At 41.9% G+C, this 16,986-nt stretch overlaps 1 protein-coding gene across 4 annotated transcripts in view; it reads right to left on the bottom strand.

The window, feature by feature from the left end:
• The window catches only part of TSPAN12 (tetraspanin 12), a 68,010-nt gene extending 64,327 nt beyond the window's left edge, over window positions 1-3,683 (bottom strand). The window contains exons 1-3 of one of the 4 annotated variants that reach the window (XM_059075071.2): window positions 3,582-3,683; window positions 3,167-3,335; window positions 2,083-2,218 (exon numbers count right to left, since the gene is read on the bottom strand). In XM_059075071.2, coding sequence (XP_058931054.1) covers window positions 2,083-2,148 — 66 coding nt within the window. In that variant the 5' untranslated portion in view covers window positions 2,149-2,218; window positions 3,167-3,335; window positions 3,582-3,683. Of the gene's footprint in view, window positions 1-2,082; window positions 2,219-2,373; window positions 2,800-3,166; window positions 3,486-3,581 lie in introns of those variants that run through there. The other 3 variants (XM_067042287.1, XM_059075072.2, XM_067042288.1) reach the window with 3 other exon arrangements.
• Between the last annotated feature and the right edge of the window lie 13,303 nt (window positions 3,684-16,986).

Genomic DNA, 16,986 nt, shown 5'->3' with positions numbered 1-16,986 from the left:
GGGATGCTGAGTAGGCAGTAAACTTGGATTACTTTGTTGGCGGGGAGATGATATTTGGAGAAGAGGAGGGCTGGAGGGAGGGGGAAGCAATGTTAATAAATCAGAACACACAGAAAGTGAGAATGTTGAAGTACAGGATAACAACAAAGAAATAACATTTTACATTCTTTGGGGACACAAAGAGCCCTGGAGGAGTTTAAGGAATGGGCATTTTTAAGCAAATGTCGTTACTCAGAAGAGTAATATTTTTGTTAAGTGATTTGGGTTCCCCTCCACACACACACATAATACAAATTATTGAGAAGATTTCCAAAACAATTATTCTAGGTTGCACAAAAAAAGTCCTAGTAATTCCAAGGTTCGAACACAGTAATCATCCATGTAAAGGCACTGTCTAGGGGCAAGAAAGCTGAGTTCTGCTCCGGGCACAGTCACCATTGGGCCATCTGACCTTTGGCTTCCAGTCGCTAACCTACACTTAGTTTTCTCATTCCCAAAGTAAGGAAGTTTGACCAGATCATCTTAAATCCCCTTTTAGTTATAAAAATGTGATGATTCTGTAATTAATAACAGTAAAGTAGGGCTTCCCTGGTGGCGCAATGGTTGAGAGTCCGCCTGTCGATGCAGGGGACACGGGTTCGTGCCCCGGTCCGGGAAGATCCCACATGCCGCGGAGCGGCTGGGCCCGTGAACCATGGCCGCTGAGCCTGCGCGTCCGGAGCCTGTGCTCCGCAACGGGAGAGGTCGCAACAGTGAGAGGCCGCGAACCACAAAAAAACAAAAAACAAAACAGTAAAGTAGAAAAGTGAAAAACTAATAAACAGAAGTGACAATTATCACACATTTTAAAGAAACAAAGTTCAAAATCTTAATACCTTATAGCTAAGCAGATAATTTAATGACCTTAATTAAATTAAGTTTGTACATTTAAATTAAATGTACATTTAATTTGTACATTTTTAGAATTAAAAACTGCAATAAGATCAGTTAGGCATTTTATATTTCCAAGTGGTGAATATAACAACTCAATGCTTTAAATTTCATGTTGAGAAAAAAAGTTGCCAGTTTAGATATCTTTCAGATTACTTCCTAAAGTAAGGCTTAATTTGTCACCTTAAAGTGGAGCCATCCATAAGGAGTAGTTCAACCAAAATGTCATTCTCTAGAGACCACATGTCATAACCCTACAAAAAAAACCTGGTAAATGCCAGCCAGGCAGCCAATAAATAAATTAGTCATTAAAAATGCTAACAGAACATTTTGAACATAAATTATTAATAGAACACAAATTTGGCAAAAAAAAAAAAACTGCTTAAGCAGGACAGCTTCTTGAAGCAACATTCAACGTTTAAATATTTACAGTTTCCTCAAAAGTTTTGTAAATAACAATGTGATTATTAATAACACTTAATGAAAATTTATGCCTGGGTGCAATGCATAAAAAGTCACTAACTCATAGGGCATAAAGATTTCCATGAGCTTGTTAAATTTTATGTATTTTATTTCCTTAAATGGTTATGGGATTTTCCCAAAGCATACACAAAATTCCTTAAAGCTTTGCCAACTTAGAAATAGTTACACGGAAACCACCTTTTCAGACTATATGGAATCTCTCAGAAAAATCTACTTAGTCTTCTGATAGGATATCTGGGTATGAATTCCTACAGAAACATAGTAAGACTTCTGCCCCCACCAGATTTTATAGGATGGCGTAAGGAAACAATTTATGGCTTGCACAGTTATCTGAAATTCCTGAAAACAAGCAGTTCCCTAAGTAGTATGTCAAAATTTTCTTATCTACAAGCACAAGCACGTGCACTTATTTATATCCCCAGATTAACTTCAAGTCTAATTTTACTGCCACTAGTATCCAGCGGTGGATTTCTTTTTTCTAATTACAAATGGAACTTGAGCTAGATCAAAGGCATTTTAAGGTCAAAATTTACTTCTCTGAAAAATAGAGAGTGTGATCCCATGTAATTAATTAATGCTTAGCCGTGCCCTTTGGCGCATTATGTGGTGGCTATAGGAAACCGAGTCCAGCCGTCCCCACCTGTTGGTGCAGTGGACTGCTTGACTTACCCAAAAGAGCAGATTGAGCGCGTAGAGCAGGCAGCGCAAACACTTCACAGAATCTTCTCTGGCCATTGTGAGCCCCGGGAGGGAGAAGCCCCATCCTTTCACCACATCCTACCCCCACGGGCAAAACAGCAGAGATCTGCAGAGGGCGGGAGATAACAGAGGACTTCTCACTACCGCGCTCCTCACCCCCAGCCCATCCCTCCTCTGCCCTGGATGCAGGTCTGGTCCGAAGCCTAGTTCATTCGAGACATCGCTTCATCGAAAATCATTTGTTAAAGTTATAATAGTAACCTAAACTCCCCCAAAGTTCCAAACAGGCTTCAGATAACACCTGCTGGGAAGAGAAAAGATTGTCTCCCCGGATGAATGAAGGCGCGCAGTAAACTCGGGTTCTCAGGGGACACGCGGCGGTGTCCTCTGAATTCTGATGAGACGCTCTTTAAAACCTCCCTCAGTCCACGCCCCTCCTCGGGGAGAGCTCTGCTCGGAACTGTCCCGAAGGTTGGAAACCACACTCCCCCCCAACCCCGGAGATGTCACAGACGCCGCCGGCGACACCGAAGGTGAGAGTGTCCCTCTCACTGGGACAGTTCCTGGGCCCCCCACCTCCGCACCCCCTTCGCCATCCCGCAGCTCGGGTGTGAACGCGGGGCACTGGAGGGGGCGCAGCGCTGAGCTGGGATTCCGCCCGGCGACTAGGGTTTCTCCGGGAGAACACGAGAAATGATGTTTGGGCCCCGGAATGATGGATTAGCCGGGGGCGGGGAGCGGGGAGGGGCGCACGGGAATTAGGGCCGGTGCAGCTGTGCAGACGCCGGGTTAGTCATTCACGTCCCCCTCCCCCGGCCCCGGCCCCGGCCGCGACCCGGCTCTCCCCGCCGCCCGAGGAGCACAAAGCCGAGCGCGGTCAGCCGCCCCGCCACCCGGGCGCGCGCCCCCGGCAGGGCGCGCGGGGAAGCGCCGGCGGCGGGGAGCCCCGAAGCCAGCACTCTTAAGTAGTTTAGCACACAGCGCCGGGGGCAGCCGCCGCCGGCGGGCTGGCGGGACAGCGGGCAGGAAGGACGAGAGACGCGCGGCCACTCACCGTCGGCGCTGGGCTCCGTGCCCCGATCCCGCCGGGGGACAGTCGGGGACGCACTGCGGGGGCTCATCGGGGCAACGACGCTCCTCCTGGAAAGCCGCAGGGCTGCATTGACTCAAACTGGAGAAGCTTCCTTCTCTTCCTCTCCCCCCGCCGCCGCCGTCGCCGCCTCCTGGGAAAAGGGGGAAAAAAAAAAAAAAAGTCCTGGGCAGCAGTTGCTGGAAAGTCTCTGCTAAGCCACCTCCCCGCGCCGCTGTCCCTCCCAAGTCCTCGCCAAGTCCGGACGAGGCAGCGGCTGCAGCCAGGGCCAGCTGCACGAACTCTCAGCGCATGCTCGGGCCGCCGGCTGCCCGGGTTGGATCCTAGTGGGTGTTTCTGGTCCCCTCACGCGGCGTGAGCCCCCGAAGGGACGCCTCACCTCTACAAGGGCCAGAGGGAGAAAAAACCTAGGGACTTTGGAAAAGTCCGCGCAGCAAGCCCCTTAAAAATGGTGGTGTCGGAGGAGGGGAGGCTGGGTTATAACCATAGGGAACAGGCTTTTATTATATGAAAATATTTGTGTTTGAGAAGGGGGGTGAAGGAGTGGCCCAACCCGATTTCTGCAATGAGAAACTAGTTTTCACAACCTTTCTAGAACCACCTCCTGCGATTTGTCACTAACATGGTGCCCTGTGCTCCTTCTTATTGCTTTGTTGCCCTCCCTGATTAAATAAAAACAGTTCTTTCCCACTTCCACGGTGCACTAATAGCACTTACTTACACCCCAGGGTAGACATGTGGAGATCTGACGGCCAGAATAGGAAGAACATGGTTAACTCTTTCACAAGTAATGCGAAGTTTCAAACATTTTCTCCCAATAGGATTGTTTGAGTTTTAACTGGGTAATTTATCTTGAATTGTGTATATGGTAATGGGTTTTGAATTTTTTTAACAAAAAATTCAGGAAGTATTAATAGTAGGAGACTATACTTCTAAAAGTACCTTCCCTTTTGAAAGTAAAAAATTTCAGACATAAAATATGGTCGAATTTTGATGTTTTATGCCTTGTGATAGTCCACATTTCTGATTATGTCTGTGTGCATTGTGTGGCAAATAAAACTTCACTAACAAATATGAATTGCTTAAAATATAAACAACATCTTTGAGAAAACCTAATAACAGGAGTCCTCCTTAAATTTCCTGGGGGGTGTGGGGTGGATAAAATGGAGTCCTGCGTCCATCACCGCCTGTCTAGTCAGTTGCTACAAGACCAGGGTGACGAAGAAACACACACTCTCATTTGGAGAGAAGTAAAATTAAGACCTAAAGAGAACTGTAGTGTCCTCGGTTATGGGAGGAAGAGTCTCGGTAAGCAAGTCACTAAGCTGTGTGTAAGGCAGCAAGCTCCAAAGAGCACGAAAGCCATCAACTCCAAATACCAAGAAAAATGTCCAGGCATCCATCAAATGACACTACCTCTGGCAACAGAGTATCTTCTGGAGTCATAGAGAAGAGCAAAGAAACCCATTTTTATCCTCAGTTACTGCTCAGACTAGGGTGTATGCCAGTTACAAGCAGAGGGCTGCTGAAACCACCCACCATCTGAACGCTGTTGGTGCCACACATTCCTCTGAGTGACAGAAACATCCCCACGTTGAGGGCAGTCTGTGACTGCCATTAAAACTGCCAGAAAGAGTGCAAATCATTCCCAGGTCTCTGAACGGAGATCCTCTTCTATTTCTAGAAAGCAGTGAAGTACCTTTTAATTCATAAACCTTGAAGGGCCCTAGAATAATAAAATTTCAGAGGAAGATGCTTTAGAAGTACATCTCCCACCACCACGCCCGCCCGCTTTTAGTAAATGAGGAATACAGAGCCAAGAGAAGTTTTAAAAGTTGCTAATTTACACCTCTAGTTAAATCAGATCCCAAGCTAAAATCCACAATCATACTCTCTAACTAGTTCAGTGATTCTCAAAATTGCTGTATATTAGAACCACTTAGGGAGTTTTGGACAAATCCTAATGCTCAGGCTATAACCCACGCCAATTAAACTGGAATCTCTGCAGATGTGGCCTGGGCATCCAGATTTTTCAAAGTTTGCAGGGTAATTCTAATCTGCAGCGAAGTTTGAAAACCACTGCAACTAACACTTTACAGATGCCTTAAAACTAGCAAAGGAGTTTCTTCAGGTTGAGTTGGCTCAAATCCCTCACCTGTGAATTGATACCTGGGATTATTCCTATGTTAGAAGTTAAGAAGAAAACAGAGCTGCAGTTACTGTTCTAATATTTCTGAAGAATGGTATATCAAAGTCTGTGATCAACATCTCAGCAGGGGAGACCTCACCACATTTGAGGCATTGCAGAACTGGGTAGTTTTAATAGCTTAAACCTGACCATACCTCCCTATAACTGGTACCACTCGACTCTAGTTCTTCTGCCTTTTGGAATCCACAACATGAGCAATCCTTCTCCCATATGACAGCCCTTCAACTCCTTGAGGCAGCTGCTAGCCCCTCCTCTCCAAGTCTTCTCTTCTCTAGGATCATAGAAGCACAGTAAGACAACATCACAGCTGTCATTCTGTCGGCTCTACATTTTTCTCTGTGAGAATAACGTTTTTGTGTACAAAGGTAGGATAGAAAAATCCCAAAATGGGCATGACAGTTTGAATGTAGAATAACACATTAGGAAGGCGGAATGGTCTGTTCATTGCCCGTGAAGTAGGAACCCAGTTCTCTGGCCATGTATACTTCACTCAGTACCTTTGAGTGTGTGGCCACATGCTGAAGATACTAAGAATAAGATGGGTCCCTGTCCTTCGAGAAAAGGCAAAACTCTTCTTTTCAGTTTAGAAAACAATAGCAGCTACTATTTACCAGCAATCTCATGTGTGTCATTCCTACAGGCAGGAGCAAAACTCAGCTAGCTAAGCAGTAATGTAATACAAGTTCTTCACTCCACGAGGCAGCTCATTTGTCTACATCTTATTGCACTCATTCTGTTCAAGTTGTGCAGAGGGAAGGAGCTGCATAGGTATTTGGTAGGATGACTGAATTTCTATTGCTTCTTGGTATAATACCCTTACAGTACACCTGCAACGGTCCTTCATAACCAATACAGGAAAGAGACCTAATATGTTTTGAGAAGTATTTTGTCTGACATAATAGCTGCTTCTCATAAACTGTCTTATTAATTCCTCATAACAACACAGTTGGATACTGAGACTCGGAGAGTTGATTTCTCCAGGGCCATACTGGTAGTAAGAAAAGAAAGTGAGATTCTAAGATAGGTCTGATTCCACTGTTAATCTGCATTACAATAATATTTCAAATCTCGGTGGGAATTCACTGACAAGCTTCAAGAATAAAAATATTCTAGGCAATTATTATTACTTCTTGAGCATGTGAGGCTGAATTTCAAATATGTATACTCAAACTATGACTGAAGAATCTACTTTCACCTTTTACTTCTGAAAGAGTATACTCAGTCAGACCTGAGAAAAGCCTTTCAGCACTGAATTACGTAGGCTTCACTCACTACAAGCTTAAGGTTGGCAAATATACAATTCAGGATGCCCATTTAGATTTGCATTTCAGATCAACAACAAATAATTTTTCAGCATAAAGATGTCCCAAATATTACATGGGACAAGTATAACATTGGACAAACACATACTAAAAAGTTATTCATTATTTATCTGAAATTCAAATTTAACTGTGCATCCTACATTTTTATGCGCTAATTCTGACAATCCTATGCAAACTAGAAAATTCAACTCAAAGTACTACAACAATAATGATATAAGTAGATATATAATTTCACATAACAGTGTGTTCAAAAATAGCAATCTATCCAGTCAGCAATGACATCAGTTCTTTTTCCAGCTTGCTCTTCTGATATACACAGTGTGTCAACTAACGTCCTTGGGCTACATCTTCTCATACTCACAAGATAAACTGTGCAAATCCAGGCACTACGTACAGTTATCACTTCTTCTAGAGAAGGAAGAAACTCTTCCCACCTATGGCTCTCCCTTATGATCAAGGAACCCTCTCCCAGAAGTTTTTCAGCTGGTTATCTGTTATGATTCATTAGCTAGAACCCTGTCACATACTGATGTATGCATGGATTATTGGCAAGGCTATGGGTCAGCCATGACTCGTTTAAAGCAATCAAGATGCCTTCCCTGTGCCTGGAGCGACTCTTCTCTGAAGCACACGGCCAAGCAGAGGAGGGTAGATAATGGAAAATAATCAGATTTTTGTTTGACCTGCGGGGTAGAGAAAAAAATGGGTGCTGCCATCTTCTCTCCCATTCACTGCTGAAACAACCCAGCTCTCAGCCAACAATTTCTGTGGCACAACTCAGCACAGGCCCTTAGTTCCTGAGAGAACCACTGAAGCAGGAACCTCCTAGCAACAGTGAAGAACCCTAAGAAAACCCAGATCACATCATTTCCATCCCATGCCATCAGCTTACATCCTGTACCCACATTTGCCTTTGTACACCATATGATTGGATACAGAACCATCCAGGAGCAAGCGTGAGCATTTGAATGAGAAAGCAGGTTTTGGCAGTGGTGCCCCTCTCTGCCCAGCCTGTCCTGGGGGTTCTGCAGGCCGGTGTGGAGAACTGCCCTTCTGGGGGGCTCTTCTTCCCCTCAACAGGGTTTTGACGTTGGAGTCACAGGGGCCAATAACTCAGCACGTTGGAGGTTGCTGCTCTGCCAGCGACTCCAAGGAGTCCTTCATCTCCCGAACACTCAAAGGTGATCAGGAAAGGAGTGTCAGGGAGGAAACACGGCTGGACAGAGTGTAGCCCTGGGACTGGGACAGTGGATTTGGGTCAGAAGACATGAATGTGCAACCTACTATTTTCTAGTAGCCTCTCTGAACTCATGCTTAATGATGTATGACTTATAGGGCTATTGTAAGGATCATGTTTTTAAAAAATACAAGATATAAATGGAGAGAGACCTCCAAGATGGCGGAAGAGTAAGACGTGGAGATTGCCTTCCTCCCCCCACAAATACATCAGAAATGCATCTACATGTGGAACAGCTCCTACAGAACACCTACTGAACGCTGGCAGAAGACCTCAGACCTCCCCAAAGGCAAGAAACTCCCCACGTACCTGGGTAGGGCAAAAGAAAAAAGAAAAAAACAGAGACAAAAGAATAAAGACAGACACTTAGTGACCTGCAACTCTGGGAGGGAGCTGTGAAGGAGGAAAGGTTTCCACACGCTAGGAAGCCCCTTCACTGGCAGAGACGGGGTGGAGAGGGGGGCCATGGGAAAGCTTCAGAGCCACGGAGGAGAGCGCAGTAACAGGGGTGCAGAGGGCAAAGCGGAGAGATTCCCACACGGAGGATCGGTGCCGACCAGCACTCACCAGCCCGAGAGTCTTGTCTGCTCACCTGCCAGGGTGGGCGGGGGCTAGGAACTGAGGCTCGGGCTTCAGAGTTCCTATCCCAGGGAGAGGACTGGGGTTGGCTGCATAAAGACAGCCTGAAGGGGGCTAGTGCGCCAGAGCTAGCCGGGAGGGAGTCTGGGAAAAAGACTGGAGCTGCCTAAGAGGCAACAGACCATTGTTTCAGAGTGCGCGAGGAGAGGGGTTTCAGAGCACTGCCTAAATGAGCTCCAGAGATGGGAGCGAGCCGCGGCTACCAGCGCAGACCCCCAGAGATGGGCATGAGACACTAAGGCTGCTGCTGCCGCCACCAAGAAGCCTCTGTGCAAGCACAGGTCACTCTCCACATCTCCCCTCCCAGGAGCCTGTGCAGCCCGCCACTGCCAGGGTCCCGTGATCCAGGGAGAACTTCCCCGGGAGAACACACGGTACGCCTCAGGCTGCTGCAACGTCATGCTGGCCTCTGCCGCCACAGGCTCACCCCACATCCGTACCCCTCCCTCCCCCCGGCCTGACTGAGCCAGAGCCCCCTAATCAGCTGCTCCTTTAACTGCATCCTGTCTGAACAAAGAACAGATGCCCTCAGGCGACCTACAGGCATAAGCAGGTCCAAATCCAAAGCTGAACCCCAGGAGCTGTGCGAACAAAGAAGAGAAATGGAAATCTCTCCCAGCAGCCTCAGGAGAAGCGGATTAAATCTCCACAATCAACTTGATGTACCCTGCATCTGTGGAATACCTGAACAGACAACGAATCATCCCAAAATTGAGGTGGTGGACTTTGGGAGCAATGATATACATATTTTTTTTCCTTTTTCTCTTTTTGTGAGTGTGTATGTGTATGCTACTTTGTGTGATTTTGTCTGTATAGCTTTGCTTTTACCATTTGTCCTAGGGTTCTGTCTGGTTTTTTGTTGTTGTTTTGTTTTGGTTTAGTTTGTTGTTGTTTTTTTTTAGTATAGTGTTTAGTGCTTGTTATCATTGGTGGATTTGTTTTTTTGGTTTCGTTGCTCTCTTCTTATTTTTTCTTTTTTTAATTTTTAAAATTATTTTTTAATTTTTAGTTTAATAACTTTATTTTATTTTATTTCTTTCTTTCTTTCTTTCTTTCTTTCTTTCTTTCTTTTCTCCCTTTTCTTCTGAGCTGTGTGGCTGACAGGGTCTTGGTGCCCTAGCCAGATGTCAGGCTTCTGCCTCTGAGGTGGGAGAGCAAAGTTCAGGACATGGTTCCACCAGAGACCTCCCAGCACCGCATAATATCCAAAGGCGAAAGCTCTCCCAGAGATCTCCGTCTCAATGCTAAGACCCAGCTCCACTCAACGACCAGCAAGCTACAGTGCTGGACACCCTATGCCAAACAACTAGCAAGACAGGAACGCAACACCACCCATTAGCCAAGACACTGCCTAAAATCATAAAAAAAGGTCACAGACACCCCCAAACACACCACCAGATGCAGTCCTGCCCATCAGAAAGACAAGATCCAGCCTCATCCACCAGAACACAGGCAATAGTCCCCTCCACCAGGAAGCCTACACAACCCATTGAACCAACCTTAGCCACTGGGGACAAACACCAAAAACAACGGGAACTATGAACCTGCAGCCTACAAAAAGGAGACCCCAAACACAGTAAGTTAAGCAAAATGAGAAGACAGAGAAACACACAGCAAATGAAGGAGCAAGGTAAAAACCCACCAGACCAAACAAATGAAGAGAAAATAGGCAGTCTACCTGAAAAAAAATTCAGAGTAATGATACTAGAGATGATCTAAAATCTTGGAAATAGAATGGAAAAAATACAAGAAATGTTTAACAAGGACCTAGAAGAACTAAAGAGCAAACAAAAAATGATGAACAACACAATAAATGAAATTAGAAATTCTCTAGAAGGAATCAATAGCAGAATAACTGAGGCAGAAGAACGGATAAGTGACCTGGAAGATAAAATAGTGGAAATAAATACTGCAGAGCAGAATAAAGAAAAAAGAATGAAAAGAATTGAGAACAGTCTCAGAGACCTCTGGGACAACATTAAATGCACCAACATTCGAATTATAGGGGTCCCAGAAGAAGAAGAGAAAAAGAAAGGGAATGAGAAAATATTTGAAGAGATTATAGTTGAAAAATTCCCTAATATGGGAAAGGAAATAGTTAATCAAGTCCAGGAAACACAGAGAGTCCCATACAGGATAAATCCAAGGAGAAACACGCCAAGACACATATTAATCAAACTGTCAAAAATTAACGACAAAGAAAAAATATTAAAAGCAGCAAGGGAAAAACAAGAAATAACATACGAGGGAATGCTCATAAGGTTAAACAGCTGATCTTTCAGCAGAAACTCTGCAAACCAGAAGGGACCAGCAGGACATATTTAAAGTGATGAAAGGGAAAACCCTACAACAAAGATTACTCTACCCAGCAAGGATCTCATTCAGATTTGATGGAGAAATTAAACCCTTTACAGATAAGCAAAACTAAGAGAATTCAGCACCACCAAACCAGCTTTACCACAAATGCTAAAGGAACTTCTCTAGGCAGGAAACACAAGAGAAGGAAAAGACCTAAAATAACAAACACAAAACAATTAAGAAAATGGTAATAGGAACATACATATCGATAATTACCTTAAATTTAAATGGATTAAATGCTCCAACCAAAAGACATAGACTGGCCTAAGACATAGACATAGACTGAAAGTGAGGGGATGGAAAAAGAAATTCCATGCAAATGGAAATCAAAAGAAAGCTGGAGTAGCAATTCTCATATCATACAAAATAGACTTTAAAATAAAGACTATTACAAGAGACAAAGAAGGACACTGCATAACGATCAAGGGATTAGTCCAATAAGAAGATATAACAATTGTAAAATTTATGCATACAACATAGGAGCACCTCAGTACATAAGGCAAATGCTAACAGCCATAAAAGGGGAAATTGACAGTAACACAATCATAGTAGAGGACTTTAACACCTCATTTTCACCAATGGACAGATCATCCAAAATGTAAATAAATAAGGAAACACAGCTTTAAGTGACACATTAAGCAAGATGGACTTAATTGATATTTATAGGACAGTCAATACAAAAACAACAGAATACACTTTCTTCTCAAGTGCTCAAGGAATATTCTCCAGGATAGATCATATCTTGGGTCACAAAACAAGCCTTGGTAAATGTAAGAAAATTGAAATCATATCAAGTATCTTTTCCAACCACAACGCTATGAGAGTAGATATCAATTACAGGAAAAAATCTGTAAAAAATACAAACACATGAAGGCTAAACAATACACTACTTAATAACCAAGAGATCACTGAACAAATCAAAAAGGAAATAAAAAAATACCTAGAAACAAATGACAATGAAAACACAACAACCCCAAACCTGTGGGATGCAGCAGAAGCAGTTCTAAGAGGGAAGTTTATAGCAATACAATCCTACCTCAACAAACAAGAAACATCTCAAATAAACAACCCAACCTTACACCTAAAGGAACTAGAGAAAGAAGAAGAAGAAAAAAAAACTAAAGTTAGCAGAAGGAAAGAAATCATAAAGATCAGATCAGAAATAAATGAAAAAAAAATGAAGGAAACAATAGCGAAGATCAATAACACTAAAAGCTGTTTCTTTGAGAAGATTAACAAAATTGATAAACCATTAGCTAGTCTCATCAAGAAAAAAAGGGAGAAGACTCAAATCAATAGAATTAGAAATGAAAAAGGAGAAGTAACAACTGACCCTGCAGAAATTCAAAGGATCATGAGAGATTACTACAAGAAACTCTATGTCAATAAAATGGACAATCTGGAAGAAATGGACAACTTATTAGAAAAGCACAACCTTCTGAGACTGAACGAGGAAGAAATAGAAAATATAAACAGACAAATCACAAGCACTGAAATTGAGACTGTGATTAAAAATCTTCCAACAAAGAACAGCCCAGGACCAGATGGCTTCACAGGCAAATTTTATCAAACAGTTTGAGAAGAGCTAACACCTATCCTTCTCAAACTCTTCCAAAATATAGCAGACGGAGGAGCACTCCCAAACTCACTCTACGAAACCACCATCACCCTGATACCAAAACCAGTCAAAGAAGTCACAAAGAAAGAAAACTACAGGCCAATGTCACTGATGAACATAGATGCAAAAATCCTCAACAAAATACTAGCAAACAGAATCCAACAGCACATTATAAGGATCATACACCATGATCAAGTGGGGTTTATCCCAGGAATGCAAAGATTCTTCAATATATGCAAATCAATCAATATGATACACCACATTAACAAATTGAAGGATAAAAACCATATGATCATCTCAATAGATGCAGAAAAAGCTTTTCACAAAATTCAACACCGATTTATGATAAAAACCCTCCAGAAAGTAGGCATAGAGAGAACTTACCTCAAAATAATAAAGCCCATATATGACAAACCCACAGCCAATATCATTCTCAATGGTGAAAAACTGAAACCATTTCCACTAAGATCAGGAACAAGACAAGGTTGCCCACTCTCACCACTATTATTCAACATAGTTTTGGAAGTTTTAGCCACAGAAATCAGAGAAGAAAAAGAAATAAAAGGAATCCAAATCAGAAAAGAAAAAGTAAAGCTGTCACTGTTTGCAGATGACACGATACTGTACATACAGAATCCTAAAGATGCTACCAGAAAACTACTAGAGCTAATCAATGAATTTGGTAAAGTAGCAGGATACAAATGTAATGCTCAGAAATCTCTTGCATTCGTCTATACTAATGATGAAATATCTGAAAGAGAAATTAGGAAACACTCCCATTTGCCATTGCAACAAAAAGAATAAAATACCTAGGTATAAACTAAGGAGACAAAAGACCTGTAGGCAGAAAACTATAAGGTACTGATGAAAGAAATTAAAGATGATACAGATGGAGAGATATGCCATGTTCTTGGATTGGAAGAACAACATTGTGAAAATGACTATACTACCCAAAGCAATCTACAGATTCAATGCAATCCCTATCAAACTACCAATGGTATTTTTCACAGAACTAGAACAAAAAACTTCACAATTTGTATGGAAACACAAAACACCCTGAATAGCCAAAGCAATCTTGAGAACGAAAAACGGAGCTGGAGGAATCAGGCTCCCAGACTTCAAACTATACTACAAACCTACAGTAATCACCACAGTGTGGTACTGGCACAAAAACAGAAATATAGATCAATAGAACAGGATAGAAAACCCAGAGATAAACCCATGCACATATGGTCACCTTATCCTTGATAAATAAGGCAAGAATATATAATGGAGAAAAGACATCCTCTTCAATAAGTGGTGCTGGGAAAACTGGACAGCTACATGAAGAAGAATGAAATTAAAACACTCCCTAACACCATACACAACAATAAATTCAAAATGGATTAAAGACCTAACTGTAAGGCCAGACACTATAAAACTCTTAGAGGAAAACATAGGCAGAACACTCTATGATATAAATCACAGCAAGATCCTTTTTGACCCACCTCTTAGAGAATGGAAATAAAAACAAAAATAAACAAATGGGACCTAATGAAACTTAAAAGCTTTTGCACAGCAAAGGAAACCATAAACGAGACGAAAAGACAACCCTCAGAATGGGAGAAAATATTTGCAAATAAAGCAACTGACAAAGAATTAAACTCCAAAATTTACAAGCAGCTCATGCAACTCAATATCAGAAAAACAAACAACTGAGTCCAAATATGGGCAGAAGACATAAGTAGATATTTCTCCAAAGAAGATATACAGATTGCCAACAAACACATGAAAGAATGCTCAACATTACTAATCATTAGAGAAATGCAAATCAAACTACCATGAGGTATCACCTCACACCAGTCAGAATGGCCATCATCAAAAAATCTACAAACAATAAATGCTGGAGAGGATGTAGAGAAAAGGCAACCCTCTTACACTGTTGGTGGGAATGTAAATTGATACAGCCACTATGGACAACAGTATGGAGGTTCCTTAGAAAACTAAAAATAGAACTACCAAATGACCCAGCAATCCCACTACTGGTCATACACCCTGAGAAAACCATAATTCAAAAAGAGTCATGTGCCAAAATGTTCATTGCAGCTCTATTTACAATAGGCAGGACATGGAAGCAACCTATGTGTCCATCGACAGATGAATGGATAAAGAAGATGTGGTACATATATACAGTGGAATATTACTCAGCCATAAAAAGAAATGAAATTGAGTTATTTGTAGTGATGTGGATAGACCTAGAGTCTGTCATACAGAGTGAAGTAAGTCAGAAAGAGAAAAACAAATACTGTATACTAACACATATATATGGAATCTAAAAAAAATATGGTTATGAAGTACCTAGGCGCAGGACAAGAATAAGACTCAGATGTAGAGAATGGACTTGAGGACACAGGGCGGGGGATGGGTATGCTGGGACGAAGTGAGAGAGTGGCATGGACTTATATATACTACCAAATGTAAAATAGATAGCTAGTGGGAAGCAGCAGCATAGCACAGGGAGATCAGCTCAGTGCTTTGTGACCACCTAGAGGGGTGGGATAAGGAGGGTGGAGGGAGAAGCAAGAGGAAGGAGATATATGTATATGTATAGCTGATTCACTTTGTTATAAAGCAGAAACTAACACACCATTGTAAAGCAATTATATTCCAATAAAGATGTTTAAAAAAATTGTCCAAATCAACACCCTTTTATAAAGTCCTAGAAGAAATCTTCAAGTTTATCCAAACCCATCCTCTGTACAAAGTTCAGAGATCTGGATTCATTTCACTGGCTAACATTTGTACAAATAATCCAGTCCTATTCAGTAAATATTTATTGAATTGTTACTACAAACTCAGAATTGTGCTAGGAGATAGCAAAAGTTCTAGCATAACTTTGCCTCTCAAAGAACTTATAACATCATCAGCATACTTTCTCTTCAGAAAGTGAAACTTACAGAACTTACGAACTCTTTCCCCTTATAAAAAGTCTTAATAGACAGTTCTTTGAAACAAACTATAAAGAAAAGGAAGGAATATAGCTTCCATTTACAAACAGCTGCCAAACCCTACTTTTCTTAGAAAGATCCCTCAGGAGTTACTCCATTATCTGATGACATCAGCTTCTTATCATGTCCCCATTACAACAGCTAGGAGAAATAAACCAATATTTACCATGAATATTAAACATTTGTTTTTATCTGCTGCCCCTTCGATTCACTTGCCATGTTTTAAAACTTTTAGTTTACTCCAACAGGGCATTAATAAAACATGTATTTATTTATGCTAGATACAAATATTTAATTTTTAAAATTATTTGCAGTCAGCTAATCCAAACTCTCGAGTGTCCTCAACCTACCACATATAAACTATTTTATGTAACAAAAACAACTGTGATTTTGTGATTATAATTCAGCCTTTACAAAAGTTCTATCGTTGAAATTTAGACTTTCTATCTTTATGTTATTATTGTCTGTTTGTGTATTAGCCATAACCACGGGTGGCAAACTAGAGATGTAGTGAATTTTCATTTCATATTTCATGGTATGAATGTGTGAAGGACTGACTGTTGAGTAAGAAGAAAAGCTAGCATTCCTGCTTACTTTCAGGGATGATACTGCTTTTTCTTTTTTCGTTCCTAAGAACTAACAATTGCCATTATGTTTTACTCTCTTTGTACTGTCACTATTCTTTCTTAGAAAGTAGTCTCAAATGGTTAGTATTCACAGTAATAAAGGAAAAGATATCATGTCAGGGACATAAGTCATCCATACATAACTCATACAGGTAGTTTTTTTTTTTGCGGTATGCGGGCCTCTCACTGTTGTGGCCTCTCCCGTTGCGGAGCACAGGCTCCGGACACGCAGGCCTAGCGGCCATAGCTCACGGGCTTAGTTGCTCCGCGGCATGTGGGATCTTCCCGGACCAGGGCACGAACCCGTGTCTCCTGCATCGGCAGGCGGATTCTCAACCACTGCGCCACCAGGGAAGCCCGTACAGGTAGTTTTAATAGCTTACAAGCATTTCTATTATCTTAATATATTTCTTAGCTTTATCAGGAATATTACTCACTGTAACTGACTAGAAAAAAAAGACTTGGGATGTAATATGTTTGTTTTAGAAAATGTATACATATTTTCCAAAATGACTAGTAGGAACTGAATTATGTGTTTTCCTTGTGACTTTTATACTGACGGTGTTGTATGAGCCCCAGTCACCTTAGCATTGGGTCACAGAAAGGAAACTTCTAAGTCTGCCAAGGTGGAAATGAGTTGGTTCTCACTTCAGAGAAAGTGGCTTCAAATGTGGCAGCAACCAGCATGGGCTGCAAGGCTGACCATATGTTACCTTAACTAACTAGGTCCCAAGATCCATTGCTCAGATCAGACATAAAAATGAGAATGTAACAACTGAAAGCTTATG

The sequence above is a fragment of the Kogia breviceps genome, chromosome 9, assembly GCF_026419965.1.
Source record: "Kogia breviceps isolate mKogBre1 chromosome 9, mKogBre1 haplotype 1, whole genome shotgun sequence".
Taxonomy (NCBI): Eukaryota; Metazoa; Chordata; class Mammalia; order Artiodactyla; family Physeteridae; genus Kogia; species Kogia breviceps.
This window is presented reverse-complemented; position numbering and strand designations above follow the sequence as displayed.